Below are 16,331 nucleotides of genomic sequence, written 5' to 3'. Positions count from 1 at the left end.
TTTCGTACCAGGCAGTACTGTATTTAGGCTACAGTATAATCACAGAACTCTACACATTTTCAATAATTTCCATGCATTATCTACTCATAATTTAGCTGCATGTTTTTCTCTGGCTCTGAGTTTTTCCAATAAACAAGCCTAAAAACTAGTACATGTGTGTATACGATTAACAAACCTCATAGTGCTGGGGATTTACATTAGATTTGGTTGTCCGTATCAATACAAATGGTGTTTTTGTTGGCACAAACATTATGGATTTTATATTTGTAGAACAAACTAAGAATCAGTTCAACATGGTTTTATAGGAGTTTTACTTGAAGAGCTCAAAACATGCCAACTTGAATCAAGTATTTTGGCTTGAGAAATTCTCAAATAAAAATATGACAATGAAATCAATTGTGGAATAAAAAACCTCAACCTGTAATTAATTCAGTGGACCTATGACAGGGAATCCGTTTTGAAAGTGAAGCTAATAATGGTAAACAGTGAGGGCATTACATTATTAATAAAAATCATTGGCTCATCATAAGGCAGATGCTGGATTAGGTAAAAGGACACCTTTGCCTGGATGAGTAAAACTTAGCTCATTACGGTACCATGCCAGCTGCTGGGAATTAGAATCATTATAAAGTAAATATGATCATATTCAGTAGATCAAAGTGTTACTCGGATGTGGTTATTGTTGACTCTCCGACATCTGAAGGGGTCGTTGGTTGGTCACTTGGTGGGTGTTGTCAGTTTCATTTTCTTTGGAGAAAAACCCAGCAGGCTCCCCAAACAGGCCTCCTTGGCGCTGGATTCAAAGATATACAAAATATAAAAAGATAGTCAAGTTAAATACATATTTTGAAGTTAGTTACTGTAACTTAAAGCTGGGTAGAAATAGCTGATGTTGTGAATGGCCCTACTGTTGACTACGTTCACACAGAGATTTGGTGACCTACTGCAAGACTGGACTATTGTGTCAAGTTGTTACATTCATTGAACAATAGCAATGCTGCCATAATTATTATAATTTTTTTTATGTGACCTGTACCTGATTTTGGAATATGATGATTTGACTCATCAGGATTGTATCAACAGCATCCTCTCCTGGTTTTCAACAACTAAGGCGTACAGTGGTAGGCATAAGTTTAGGCACCCATGCTAAAGTTGACTAAAAAGAGGAATAAAAAATCATCTTTTGGAAATTGATCTTAATGCCTTAATTAAACAAATGGAGGAAAAATCCAACCTTTAAGGACACCAATTTGCTTTGTGAATGAATAATATCGTAATATTGTATCGGAAATAAATACATGTTCTCCATTAAAATACAGGGTGCATAAGTATAGACACCCCTATGTTAAATTCCCATAGAGGCAGGCAGCTTTTTATTTTTTAAAGCCAGTTATTTCATGGATCCAGGATACTATGCATCCTGATGAAGTCACCTAGGCCTTTGGAATTAAAATAGCCCCACATCATCACATACCCTTCACCATACCTAGAGATTAGCATGGTTCTTTTCAGTTAGCCTTATAGCTGTTAGTTAGCCTAATGATTGCTCAATGCAAATCAAACCAGCTAATAAGCTAACTGAAATAAAACCATGCCAATCTCTCGGTATGGTGAAGGGTATGTGATGATGTGGGGCTATTTTAATTCCAATCCTGGATCCTTGAAATAACTGGCTTTTAAAAATAAAAATCTGCCTGCCACTATGGGAATTTAACATAGGGGTGTCTATACTTATGCACCCTGTATTTTAATGAAGAACATTTATTTATTTACGATACATTATTCATTCACAAAGCAAATTGGTGTCCTTAAAGGTTGGATTTTTCCTCATTTGTTTAATTAAGGCATTAAGCATGGGTTTAAGACTTTAGCATGGGTGCCTAAACTTATGCCTACCACTGTATTTGTCTCTAGTTGTTAAAGTTTATTCTCAATAAGGTTGTAAGACCCTTCCATCTCTCTCTCCATCCTTTATCTTTGAGCCAGCTCACCCTGAAGATGGCTCCTTCGTCCGTCTCATTGAGCTCTTCCTCATTAAGCAGCAGCCCTGATATTGTTCTGGTGAGTTCTGGAGCAGCCTCCTCCTCTATGTTTCTCAGGCCAGCCTGGAGAAGTTCGGAGGACAAACGGGGCAGAACAAGGGTTAGTTTTAAATTTTTTAAATTTAGATTAACAATTCAATAAAAGGTAAAAAGCATATATTTCAATTACATTTACAAAATAATTGGCAGCTTTGATAGGGAATCAACTCAACTGTTTGTATGTGATCATATTTGCAATAGTGATGGGTCGTTTGTGACCGAATCAGTTCGAAGGAACGACTCTTTAACAAGAACGAACCGACCTGATTCCACGTTTCAGTTCTCTCTCGTTCGTCTATATTGTTCATTCTCCCAGACCCGTCCTCCCACTCGCTGACTCGCTGTTCACTGTGTTAAGTAAGCAGAGTAATGAAGAGGGACTGGCCTGGGCAACAACATCCAGATTCCGAACATGAAGCGCTCCTCAGCTGAACTTAGTTGTAATGTTGTGTGTTGATTGATGACCGCTTGCACGATCGTTTGAGAACGAGGGAGGAGCTGAGTCTGAATGACTCAGCTGAGAACCGTGAATTCCATGATTCACCGCTACCGGAAATGCGACTGAACGAATGAACGAACAAACGATTCAGAACTTCTTGGCAAACTGACCGACGCGAACTGAATCAAGGAAAATAATCATGAAATTTCATAATTTGCAAGTGATATAATAAAGCCCAAAGGTTATGAATGAAGGTTTGAAGTACTTCTTCACATGTGTCAATCAAATGTAAAGAAAGCAGCACATGAATCCTGTCCAACCCTAAGCATGTCCTCCAACAATAACATACTGCCGAATTAGCCAAAGTCCAAAACCAATTCCCTCATGGGACAATAAAGGATATTCAATATACAGTAGCTACATTGGGTCGTCCACTTTTCCCTCGTGAATATGAGAGTACAATCAAACACCTGTTTTTTCATTGGTAAGTTTGGCTAACCCACTATTGTCAAGGTACACTGACCTGGATCTCATTTGATGCCTTTGTTTTGTCTGGTCGGAAGCCGTAGTATTCTTCCTGTCTCTTCTTCATCTTTCTAAAATAATCCTGAATCAGGAAGGTGGCGTAGAACTTGCCAACGGTAACCTCGTCGTCTGCAAGGACAAAACGCGTATCAGAAATGGCATTGGATGTAAACTACATTGGTAATAAGTAATCAGTAGTACGAACTGTGCACATTATTTGCATCATGGATATTGTATGTAGGCAATGGTTGTAAGATGAAACATGAATGGTGACCTCCTATTGGTGGGATGACCTGATCCAAAAGCTTCATGCTGGTGCGTTTCCAGATCTTCTTGATGATGGCCCGTAGCTCCTCATTGGCTTGTTCAAAGTTACCTGGCAAATAGATGGAGAGTCTTAGGGGTGACCTTCAATCTTTGATGACTCTAATGTTTGATAGAAAAGTAGTCTTTAATAGTAGAACTGTGTGTCGGCAGAATTGTGTGAGTGTAAGAGCAGGACAGTCCATCGGGAGGATGGGGGTGCTGAATGGGTGATACCACAGCACTGGGAGGATAGGGGTGCTGAATGGGTGATACCAAAAGATTGGAAGGATTGGGGTGCTGAATGGGTGATACCACAGTGTTGGGAGGATAGGGGTGCTGAATGGGTGATACCACAGCATTGGGAGGATAGGGGTACTGAATATTGCTTGGCTTCTAGAATGAATAGCATATAACTTAAACAAATTGTCTTTGTGGGGGTTTTCTATGTGCAATTTGCTGTGTTATGTTTTGCATTAAATAAAAGTCCTTATTGTTTGTTTGATGACCCCTTTGTGCAATGGCAGTGGCTCTATCCAATCATCTTCTTTTCGAAGTAGTCGTACACATTCACATATATTTAAAATTTGTGTCAATCAGTCAAACGCTCCACCATTCTGCGTGTCACTCTGGGTTTGACCTGACCAGACGTGAAATCTCTGTCTCCATAGAGACCAGCCACTATGTTATCTCATAGATGTATCATTAACAACAGGGGGGGGAGGGGGGGGGGGGCAGGAGAGGCTCTATAATTTATTTGTGTTTCAACCACGCAAAAGTCACAAACAATGTGGCATCATGAAACACATATATAAAGAAATACATCATATATGATCAGTTGACGATGGGTCTGGCCTGACAAATTAAATTTAACTTTGCAAAATGATAGCCAAGGACCCCCTTTAAGAGTCTTAATATAAGTGTAGCCCCTCCACACAAATAATAACAGAAATGTATAGACCCACCCACCTTCAGTCTTGATCTTCAGTGCAGTCCGGACCAATGCAAACAGTGTGGCATTGAAGGTGACCGTTCCATCGCTGTTCAGAGGCATGTTCATAGAGACCAGTCTCTGGAGATACAGTTTGAGTACAGTTAATAACGATTCAAATGGGTTACAAGTCTTCGCATTTGATTTTCTAGGACTTCACCTTGCAGGCAATACGATGTGGACAGAATTTGCCAAAGCCCAGAGGAGGAGGGATCCTCCGCAGCAAGGTGACCACATCCAGGTGCTTTATCCTGCCCCTGCAGACACAACCATCCACAGGTCAGCGTGTGGACACGCCCAGCCTCATAAACACACTGGGCTGTGGAGTGGCAGCACTAGTGAACTGCAGCCTGCCGAAGGTTGTGCGTTCTGAACCGCGGGATGCCAGCTTCGTTGGTTAAGACACAATCACTCAGTTATTGATGGTCCTCATTGTTGCTGTGTTTATAACAATGCCTAAAAAAGTTCCACTAATACAAAGCATCACAACATTTAAAAAACTTTTTTTGAATTTTTTGTGGTGTGAGAACAGAAATATGCGACAAACTGGTCAAACTAAACCAGAACCACTGACTACTGAACTGATCCATTACTTCAGTCTGTGTGAAATTACTAGTCAGTGAGTTCACCAAACCCTTCATTGTTTAACAGATTAATAAGTAACACAAACAGTAAGTTGGTATATTTAACAACTGGACATGATCAGTAATCAACACATTTGAGTTGACCTCTTCAGTCCATGTGTGACGTGTGGCTGCCTTAACCTAAACCATGTCATTCTGTTCTTAAGGCTACGTTTACACGTCATTTTTCAGAATAGTTTTCGTTTACACTAACCAGTGTATATATGCCAAGACATTCCAAAACTGAAGGTGGCAGTGTAACGAGAAGCTCAAGCCCTTGTTAGCCAATCAGAATCCCAAATGAAAATGTAAACATAGGTCGCACTTTCGGCGCAGGTGCAAGTTCTGGCGCATACTGTGACGTTGGCTGCCTAAAACTCAATTTACATCCAAACGTACAACCAAAGAATCGTTTTCAGAGGCAAATTCTCAGTTTGCGTGTAAAAGAAGGGCACAAACTAAGGGAAATGTCTCTGTCTTTCAAAATAACCATGTATGTGTAAACAGGGTCTAAACCTAACTGTGGAGTGTGTGGATGATGGCTGGTCGAAGCAGCCTCACCTGCCCCAGTCATACTGATTGGACTCTGAGGCTGGGTGAGGCTGCACACCATTGAGTAATCAACGTGCACAAGTTAAACCAGCCATCACCACACACCATTGGACATAGCTACACAAAGTGTGTGTTGCCTAAAGGTAACCATTCTGCAAACGGAAAACAAAAAGAAGACAAATTAGTCTAGAAAAGATACAGGAGACAAACCCTGGACTCCTGGGGGGAAGTGCTAATCCACCCCCACCACTTCCTCCCTAGGTGTACTGTGTTGCTATTTATACTTTGTCCCCTGACCTCTTAAAGCCTTCCAGGCAGCAGGTTTTCTGGCAGAAAGTGTTCTCTGGCAAAAAGCCCTGAAGGCAAACTTATCCTGTGTGACATGACAAAGTAGTGAGTAATAGAGTTAATAGAGTAATAGAGACCAAACCTTCAATTGTTAAACAATTAATGAAATGCCACAAACAGTGATGACATTAATTTAACAAATTAACATGATCCAGAACCTGACACTTCCGGTCCACATTGGACGTGGTACACTTTCTCTTTAGACAATTGCTGAGGCCGACAAGCTGGTTTGCATTATCTGAGAAAAGAGCTGACCTCTTCTTCTGTACATGATGGCCTGCCAAGGACAACTGTCCCACCTGGCACACCGGAGGCAGCTGGAGACAAAGACCTGACTGCTTACCACAGCTTACTTACCACAGTAGTGGACCGGTCTCTAAACCCCTATAGGCTCTATACTGAGCTCTGTCTGTGGACGAGGGCTGCTGCCATGGGTCGATGTTATCAACGACTTCAATGCTGAAAATGTGTTTGTCAGTATTTTAAATTGATGCATGTGTTCTTATTTGTTTAATATTCATTTCCAAAAAGCAATTAGTTCAACCGTCTGGGCCAATTCTCTGTGGATTGGTGGTGTGTGCATGCTGAGCTTGTTGCCATGCTCCCCTTATCACTCGTCATTTATTTAAGCATATGTCTTCTTTGCGTGGGGAATATCATTAGTTAATGTTAATGTTAATGTTAATGTTAATGTTAACATCATTTTGATCAATATAGTAATATGTAACGTATCCACATAAAAGATCTAACAACAACAGACAACTTTCTAACAATGTTGTTTTTTCACCGTAATGGTCTGTTACAGTTGGTCACATGTCGATGGCGTCATATGACCTTTAGCCCCTAACTGGATGAGTTAGGGGCTTCAAATTTTTTAAATATTAAATAAACCAATAATTGTCAATGTTATTTATAACCACTACCCTTACCCTCGTCCTCTTGGTAAAACGCATTGTTGGGAATAAGAGTGGAGTGTGCTGCAACTAGTACGTCATCTTGACCCTGAGTACTGTTCTCTTTTCGGGTGCCCTATTTAGGCGTGGTACTGGGTAATCAGCACTAAGAGGGGCAGCTCATGCAGACTTGGAGGTGAGGTAGATCATGAGCGGTCATTGAACAAACCTCTTTTAACAGTGCAGTGCTTTGCTTCACAATGTTGGTGGAGCGAGAGACTAGTGAGGCAACCAAGAGAGAACCATAGCTAAAGTTCACCAGTAAGACCACCACTGGAAGACCTTGTAAGATCCTCGAGATCTTACAACCCACCTTTATCTCACTTGCTAGTGTTTCAACAATACTCTGTTTGGCAGCAGTGATGCATCCACCACTGATGCAATATTTGAAATAAGTCGCTACAGAATATTCACAAACCAAAGTAGGCTTTGTCACATTCCCACTCAGACGAGTCAATGCACTGCACCACAGGAAGCGCTCAGAAGGACCTTCTACATCCTAACCCACATTGAAGCTCTCTCCAACATACTTACGTGGCCTCAGGGTCGTATTCTGCCCAGATCTTCTTGAACTCATCCAGGTGTTGGGGTCCAAGAATCGACCAATCACGTGTCAGGTAATCAAAGTTGTCCATAATAACAGCCACAAACAGGTTGATAATCTGTAAAGAGGAAATTAAACAAATATAAGCTGCATTCAGTTATGCACATGTCTGCATGATATACAGATGTATTACTGCACTAACAACATATGAAGGTTATGAGTGTTCTGGGCTTGTTTGAATGTATTTACCAGGAAAGCACATAGCATGTAGAAACTCATAAAATATATGATGGCAAAGTTGGCTCCACAGGTGTTCTCCTCCCCCGGTAGGTAGTCTGACTTGGGGTCACACCTCTTCCCATACATGCAGGCCAACATGACCTCGTGCCAGGCCTCCCCAGTGGCACACCTGCAAAGAGACGGGGTCATGGATGTTGTGATTCTGTGATGTTCTGTCACATGTTGTGTCATGACATTTTTTGTATACTTTGTTGAATAGATGGCATGACTGGAAATAGTAATTTAACCAAACTGAAGCTGTTTAATGATAACTGTGCTATATAACAATAGTTTTAGTTTTATTATGTTTAGTCCTCCCCTTGGTATCCCCTTGTCTTCTGCTCAAATCATCCCTAGTTTGTCTTTATACACTAGTGTATTGCATTCATCTGTTATGTTGTGTATTTAAGTCTGTAACATTTGTTTGTGGTTTGTCTTGAATAATATAGTGAATACCTTTTAGATTTAATTTTTACAGTTGAGTAAGGTTATGCATTTGGGTCTGAATTATTTTTTTACTTGTTGTTTCCCTCTTGCTTCCTAAATGGAATACTGTTTATTCAGACCCACCCCCGTGTGGGCGAGTGCTGAGGTGCAGTGACAGAGTTTCCGGTGGGATGGGGCTTGGCCAGAGGTGGAATGTGCACATGCATGCACGTGCACATGCATGTTCACGTGTTTTGTTGTTGTTATGATGTGTAAATGTGGAGCGACTCTTGGACGATACGGATGGGCTGGAGTTATTTGAATAAACAAACTATGAAGGACACTCAATGTTTATAATGAGTATGGTTGAGCGACCTTTTGGCATCAATGGATTTGGGAATACTAGTGGGTCGGTTAAGGATGACAATTATAAGCTTAGAGTATTGTTTAGACACCATGTCATTCACCGGTTGTTTGCAGCCAAACATGCAACAAACGTCCTCATCCCTGCACTTGGGTCCTGGTCCCAGTCCCATTCAACCTGCTTACCTAATTAATTCATTGAACCCAATACAGTGTGAAACCTGCACTCTGTTTGTTTCCCACCCTGAGTGGTGGTTACATGCATAGCCACATTAAAGAGATTGTTCTATCGGGACAGTTGGAATCTTGTGACAAACAACTTATTGCAGATTTATCTTAAGAAATAAATACATTTGGTTACCTTATAAGACATTTGAAAACAAAAAACATAGTCCACCTACCTAAACAGTAGCAACACAGCTTGTGGGAATGTCTGGAAGTTGTTATTCCTGTTGATGTATGTGCCATCTACCAAGGCAATTTTCCCAAATATCTATTCAAATTGAGATAAAGTAGTAGAATCAGATGGAATTAGAGCTTTCTTCTGTCTATGTGTACATGTTTGAGTGTGTCTCTCCAATGTACATATACCTGCATTCCAACCACAGCATAGATGAAAAACAGCATCAGAATGAGCAGGGCTACGTAGGGCAATGCCTGAAACACAGCCAGTGAAACGCATAGTTAGCAACAATAACTCATCAAAAAAAGAAGCTACAAAGCCCATGAAACGATTCCAAGTGGGTTTCCTACCTGGAAAGACTTGATGAAGGTCCACAGCAGGTTCCGTATGCCCTCAGAGCGATTGAGCAACTTAACGAGACGCATGACACGGAACAGTCTGAAGAAAGTGATGGACACGCTCATGTTCTCCTTGGACTTGACAGAAGGAAAAAGCCCAATCATATCAATGAATATAGAGTCCAAAAACAAAGTTTCTCACTGTATTCAATGGAAAGATTGTCATGATAAAACTAAACTTACTGCAATTGCCTGCATTGGATCCACTTCCTACAAAAGATATACATTTTACAATAATACATTGTGATAGCACATTTAGAATGTATATTATGTATAATACAATGTTGTGACCTATAATCCTCCAAAAATCGACATTATATAATGGATTAAATATGCTATCTTAAGAAGCTTGTTAAACATTAAAAGTTGGTAGTATTATAAGTATGCTATCCCATTACCGTACAGCCGTGGAGGCAGTAAAGGCCTCCAGAAGAAGCTAGCGCTGCCTGGGGAGAGGAAAACAAACAGAAGTACGGTTAGCGGCACAAGGCTGTGAGGATGGCTGGATGTGGAGGTGTATAGCATTGCCTCTAAAACATCTTGATTTCTGTCTACCAAAAAAAGAGAGGGGTAGACATATGTGGTCAGGCATGCTGCTGCTGCGCCCCCCCCCCCCCTCCCCCCACGCTTTTCCACCGACAGTATCAGCTCGACTCGACTCAACTCGCCTCGACTCGACTCGGTTTGGTCGCGTTTCCATCTAAAAAAGTACCTCTTCAATGTGGGCGGGTCGTAGAAAAGAACCTCTCCAACATGGGCGGGTCGTCATTAGGTTTTAGTCACGGGAGACGCGATTCCCGGGAAATCTGAATCTGATCAAGACTATTTCCTGATTCCCGGGAAAGGTTATGATGGGAAATAAAATAAAATAAAAAGCGCAATGACTGCGCGTCTATAGTTGTCATACGGTAACGTTGATGGAGGCGAAACTCGAGCCCTAGGAAAGGAACGACACTAAAACGAAACAGCGAAACGCTGATCCTCCGGAGCCGGTCCGTGGACTCCAGCCACGCCGGACACACACAACCACGCGCAGCCTAACTCTAGCCCCGGGAAAGGAGCAACACACACGGCGAAACACTGATCAGTGTCCCCCTCGGGAGCGGGTTCGTGGACTCGAACCACGCCGGACACAACTTAACTTTGAGTGATTATTCCCATTTACAGCTGCTGGCCAATCAGTTACCAGCAGCCTGTTTACGTCACACAAAAGTACCTACTCCGCTCGCTTGGAACCTCGACGGAGGTAGTACTAAAAAAAAGTACCCGGTACTAGGTACCGGATACTTTTTTTGCCAATGGAAACGCAAAAAAGGCGTGGTGAGTCGAGTCGAGTCGAGCTGGTACTGGCGGTGGAAAAGCGGCATTAGATAACCATTCTGTCTTCAAAATGCCTGGGCATGCTCCGCATTGACAGCTTATATCGCCAGCTCACCCCTGGGATACAGTGAGAGAGGCTGAGTTTATATAATAGTACTAGGGCCACCTAATAGTTCTAGGGCCACCAAATACTGCCTGGGGAATAAACTCAGAACTCTAAGATTACATTTAGAATCTTTGGAATTAAGCAAACTTCAGGAACAGTTTAGACAGTGATGGTATTATTGATAATCCACCTGAGCTCCATGTCTTATTGTGTCTTAGAATACCACAAACCTTTGGTCATAACTCTGGATCGCCCACACCAGAGCTATCAATATCTTATCGTATTATAATAAACACACTTTATTTACTGTCGATATATAATCTAATTCTTGGATTAATATATATACAATCCTACAAAGCCTTCCATCCCATGTATTGATTTAAATAATGAAATGATACTCACATCAACCTCACTGAGGGTCACGTCCACAACGCTGCCAATCACAATCACAAAGTCAAAGACGTTCCAGGGGTCTCCAAAGTAACCCTATCAGAATACGCAGGAGGAAGAGAGAATGTATATTAACACAAATGGTAGAATGGATGATACAATCCAAAGCACTAAGTACTACTAAAAGGTCTTTCTGTTGTTGATGTTCTAATTCAGTATATGGGTGTGTGACTGACCTTGGCTTTGAAGGCCATTAGTTTGAGGATCATTTCCACAGTAAAGAGAACAGTAAAGATAACATTCAGCATGTCTGACAGATGGGTCACATGTTCCGACTGGTTACAATGCTGGGATTCAAGGAAAATAAATAGACAGATTAGTTCCATTCATCAGCAGTGCAGCAAACAAAAGGCTCACAATTAATGAGTGATTTAAAATGAAGCTAATCATGATGATACAAAAATGTCCATAAACACAATTCAAAAAAGTTACACTTAGTTAAGTGTCTGCACAGTTTATTTTGATGACCACGTCCGAGTGAGGGTTAAGCTCATCAGTATAACCACGGTGTGCGGTGCATTTCATATACGTCATTATTACGCTCCGACACAACAAAGGTACTAAAAAAGTATCACAAGCGTGGGTCGTTATGCACCCCCTCCAAATAAAAATAATAAAAAATAAAAAATAAATAAAATATATATATATATATTTAACTTTTGCCTCATTATAGCTTATTCAGGGTCATATTAGCTCAGTTTTCTTGTAATATTTCCTTATGTTAAATCCTTTTTGCCTCGTTAAACTACTCCTTTTGTGATATTGAAGTTAAGGGAGTCTTTAATAAAACATTTTTAACTTAGAAAATGACGTTGTATTTTACGTCATTAGAATACATAAAATACACACGATAGAGCAAAAGATGGCCTACCTGTGTTCCCAGGCACATGGTGTTGAGCATAATCAGTAGGAACATGAGGTACTCAAAGTAGCAGGAGGTGACGATGTACCAGACCTGGTACTGGTAAGGGTTCTTGGGAATGTAGCAGCGCAGCGGCCGCGCCTTGAGAGCATACTGCACACACTGGCGCTGAAGGACGGAGAGCAAGATGTTCACCATCATGTGTTCAAGGAGATTAGACTTTTCAGTCCAACAATGCATTGGAACTTTTATTGCATTCAAGCCAAATACTTTTATTGATGCAATTATTGTACTTTAAAGTGTTTGCACACTGCCCCAACGAACACTACACCCAACTTCCGAATGTCGGCCAACTCAGATTTGACTCGGCAATAAGAAACTTCATCCCACAACAACCACAGGTATGGAATACCGGCCCGACATTGTGTGAGAGCAACAATGTTTAAAAGTATAAGGGCCATAAATAAACATAACATTATTTGAACTTGAAAATGGGCTAGGGTGTACGGATAGAGAATTAGAAGAGTAAGGCCCTGTCCCAATTCTCCCCCTTCCCCTAGATTTTGCTTGTTCCCGCGAAGGGGTAGGGTGTCCCAATACTTACTACTATTATACTACTATTTTCCCTTAAAATCAACCCTTCAACGCTAGCCAGCTTGGGAGCTGACTTGCAGCTAAAGGCCAATTTCCACCAGAAGCGTCACGGAAGCGTCACGGCAGCCGAAGATAATAGAAACCATTATGGTCAATATAGGCTATTCCACTGGATACGGTAGCGGCATGGCATGGAACCGCCCGGAAACCGGCACTTTGTTTACGATACTTGCCTCTTCTATTTTTGAAAGTTGCCGGTTCGCAGCCGTGTCTCAGAACACTTCTACAGCCAATCAGTTTGCATTTGCTCATGAATATTCATGAGCTCACATCGACCCTATATGCAATTCACTAACGGTAATATTATACAGTCTATCTATGGTATCAATAGCTAATCAGTGTCACCTTGCTAATGGTTGAATACTACAATAATAAAGATGTAGGATTTGCTACAGACTCACAGACAGCATTACTTATTTTAATCTAAAAGCCTACCCGTTTTGAAAACAGTCCAACAAACTATGCTTCAAATTCACCCAAGGCTGAATTAAAAGTAATTCTTTTAAATGTTGGTCATCAACGGGGTTGTAAAGTAGTAACTTCGGGCACATCTGTTAAATGTTTTTTTCTTCCGACGTGTTCACAATCTTTATTCATTCATTGCGCCGCGGCCAAACTGACGGGGATATTCTCTGATATTATGAATCTTAAAGACCGCGTTGAGTCTCCGACTCTCTGGTAGGCCTACTTCCACAACAAGTAAAGACTCGTAGTGGGGGGTTATCTCGGCTATGGTGGAGAAGGAATTGGAGGAAAGGAACTTTGGCTTTGACTCTGAACAGCGAGGAGAACAGGAGGAGAAAGGGATTGTTGCTATATGCCAGCGGTTCTCAAAGTGTGGGGCGCGCCCCACTCGTGGGGAATAGAGACGTGACAGGTGGGGCGCGACAAACGGGAGGAAATTTCACTGAAAACTCCATATTTCTTATGGTAGGTGCGAAAGCTTGACAGTAAGGCTGGGCGATATGGACCAAAAGTCATATCTCGTATTTTCAAGTAGACGATTGTCGATATAAGATATCTATCGATATTTGTTCATGCAATAAAATAGGTGCCGTCGCCACGCTCCAACTCGTCGTTCTATATCGGGGGCGCCGCGTCGCTGTGCTCGTTAACCTGCCTTGCTGATTGCAAACTCAATCCTAAATTTGGGTGTAGGCCAGAGTAGCTAAACATTTTAAAATGAGTCAGTCAAAAACAGTCGGAGCAAGCTGTGGCAAATACATGTTTCGCGCTGAAGGGGATTTAAAAAAAATGACACGAGTGGAAGAGCGGGGCCGGGGCAGAGTGTGTGTGAGCCAGAGGCAGAGCGGGATGGAGAGAGATGAGCAGAGTCCTGCACGGCTCTTATTTTGCAAACCCGCACCCGTCCTTACCCGCAAAACTTAAAACCACATCCAACCCGTGTTCCGACAGTAGCACGAATTACATTCCGCACCTGACCAGACCCTATAAATTGATACCGACGCCCGACCTGCACCCGAAGGAAAATTAGACATATAAGATGGAACGCCGGGGAATTACACTAGTGGTGTTTTGTAGATGTGTCACTAATAATGATTTTTTTTCAATTTGAAATACATTTTAACATTTTAAGCTTGCAGCTTTGCAGCCACTCATGCAGGGATAGGTCTCATAAGTTATTTTTTTTAACTTGATGCAAGTTATGACACAGCTGCACAGTTATTTGATGTTATTGAGTTAGAATTTAGATACAACATGATGTAACTTGATGTTACTTCAATAAAATTGGAATTGTTAAGCTTGGCGTAATTCATTAGCATTGTGTTGGGGCCTGGGAGTATGCCCATCCGGTCTACATGTGTTTTGTGGATTTGGAGAAGGCACATGACCGGGTCCTCCGGGAGAAACTGTGGGAGGTGCTGCGGGAGTACGGGGTAAAGGGTTCACTCCTCAGGGCCATCCAATCTCTGTACTCCCAAAGCGAGAGCTGTGTCCGCGTTCTCGGCAGAATTTTCTCGTCAGTTTCGTTCCCGGTGGGTGTTGGCCTCCGCCAGGGCTGCGCTTTGTCACCAATCCTGTTTGTGATATTCATGGACAGGATATCGAGGCGTAGTCGTGGTGGGAAGGGGTTGCAGTTCAGTGATCTGAGGATCTTAACACTGCTCTTTGCAGATGATGTGGTCCTGATGGCATCATCGGCCTGTGACCTTCAGCACTCACTGGATCGGCTGGCAGCCGAGTGTGAAGCGGCTGGGATGAGGATCAGCACCACTAAATCTGAGGCCATGACTCTTAGCAGGAAACCGGTGGATTGCCTTCTCCAGGTAGGAAATGAGTCCTTAGCCCAAGTGAAGGAGTTCAAGTACCTCGGGGTCTTGTTCGCGAGTGAGGGTACGTCCCTTGGGAGGTGTTCCAGGCACGACCAGTGGGGAGGAGACCCCAGGGAAGACCCAGGACTAGGTGGAGAGATTATATCTCAACACTGGCCTGGGAACGCCTCGGGATCCCCCCGTCAGAGCTGGTCAATGTGGCCCGGGAAAGGGAAGTCTGGGGCCCCCTGCTTGAGCTGCTGCCCCCGCGACCCGACCCCGGATAAGCGGATGACGATGAGGATGATGAGGATGTGTTGGGGCAATGGGGGCAGGTGGGGCTTGAAAATTCCCCCTTGTCCAAAGTGGGGGATGACCGAAAAAGTTTGAGAACCACTGCCGTATGCGGACTCCCGGAGGAGCTCCTCCCGCCGATTGATACATTAACATTACGAAAAGTCAGTCAGGAGTTCAGTCAGAAGTCAACAGCTGAAATATGGATGATGAATTGTTGATCATCGAGGTGGAAAAACACCTCCTGTCCTGTCCTGTGACGTTGCAGCCATAACGTGTCCATACCGCTTCCAGTGGGGATTGCAGTACGGAACACAGCCGCTTCGCTGCTGTGACGCTTCCGTGACGGTTCTGGTGGAAATTGGCCTTAAGGGCACTCAAAGCAAGTGTTCTTGTTAAGGGGAGGGAAATGGGACTGGGCCTTAGTCTTTCCTGCCCTGAGTGGCCATTCGGATTGCAGACAGTAGTAGACTTAAATCATGTGACAAAAACACATAAAGAAACAATATATACCTACTAGGGGTGTCAGGATAATTCATCTCCACAGTGGAAAAGGAGTGAAAACATTACGGCTTGTCTAGCTGAATGCCGATACGGTCCCAGGACAAAGTTTAATATACAACTGATATGACACTCTAATGGGCGTAGAATAGGATCTAGACATATCCCAACAATGATACCTCTGGATTCTTAACCTTTTGTTTACCCTTGACAACTTGTTTATATAATATAAAGGATCCAAATTACGTTCACATCAGTCTCAAAGACGACATTGTTCACAAAGCCAGCACAGCCACCATTAAGCCTGTGTACAAAGAAGTCAAGATGGATTATAAAATGGTATTCACCGTGCAGGAAAACCGAATACTACGTCTTGTAATGAATACAGACCGTTGAGCCAAAACGGATTCAAGATCAGCTGGTTCTTGGTCAGACCAGAGTAAGGCCTACCACCAAGGGATCATCATGGAAAGGCCTGGAAACATAACCGCATATGGAACACTGTTCACTCTGCACACAGATGCTTCCCAGCAGGGCCTCTGTGCTGTTCCAGAGGCATGGAGTGAAATGGCCCTCCACCAGAGTGTTAAGAGTACACATCACACATGTAACACCAGCAGAATTACCACCTCAAGAGCGTAGG

At 42.6% G+C, this 16,331-nt stretch overlaps 1 protein-coding gene across 1 annotated transcript in view; it reads right to left on the bottom strand.

Moving 5' to 3' along the window:
- Positions 1-438: 438 nt before the first annotated feature.
- The window catches only part of LOC311339017 (dihydropyridine-sensitive L-type skeletal muscle calcium channel subunit alpha-1-like), a 58,945-nt gene continuing 43,052 nt past the window's right edge, over positions 439-16,331 (bottom strand). The window contains exons 24-39 of the mRNA XM_084464369.1: positions 11,976-12,134; positions 11,281-11,391; positions 11,057-11,140; positions 9,627-9,674; positions 9,412-9,438; positions 9,181-9,306; positions 9,019-9,084; positions 8,829-8,920; positions 7,609-7,768; positions 7,350-7,477; positions 4,500-4,596; positions 4,318-4,420; positions 3,320-3,421; positions 3,044-3,174; positions 1,992-2,105; positions 439-793 (exon numbers count right to left, since the gene is read on the bottom strand). Of these exons, the coding sequence (XP_084320495.1) occupies positions 677-793; positions 1,992-2,105; positions 3,044-3,174; positions 3,320-3,421; positions 4,318-4,420; positions 4,500-4,596; positions 7,350-7,477; positions 7,609-7,768; positions 8,829-8,920; positions 9,019-9,084; positions 9,181-9,306; positions 9,412-9,438; positions 9,627-9,674; positions 11,057-11,140; positions 11,281-11,391; positions 11,976-12,134 (1,665 nt within the window). The 3' untranslated portion in view covers positions 439-676. The remainder of the gene's footprint in view (positions 794-1,991; positions 2,106-3,043; positions 3,175-3,319; positions 3,422-4,317; positions 4,421-4,499; positions 4,597-7,349; positions 7,478-7,608; positions 7,769-8,828; positions 8,921-9,018; positions 9,085-9,180; positions 9,307-9,411; positions 9,439-9,626; positions 9,675-11,056; positions 11,141-11,280; positions 11,392-11,975; positions 12,135-16,331) is intronic.

Source organism: Micromesistius poutassou (assembly GCF_964030765.1).
Source record: "Micromesistius poutassou genome assembly, chromosome: 2".
Lineage (NCBI taxonomy): Eukaryota > Metazoa > Chordata > Actinopteri > Gadiformes > Gadidae > Micromesistius > Micromesistius poutassou.
Note: the sequence above shows the minus strand (reverse complement) of the source record. Positions and strands in the feature narration are given on the sequence as shown.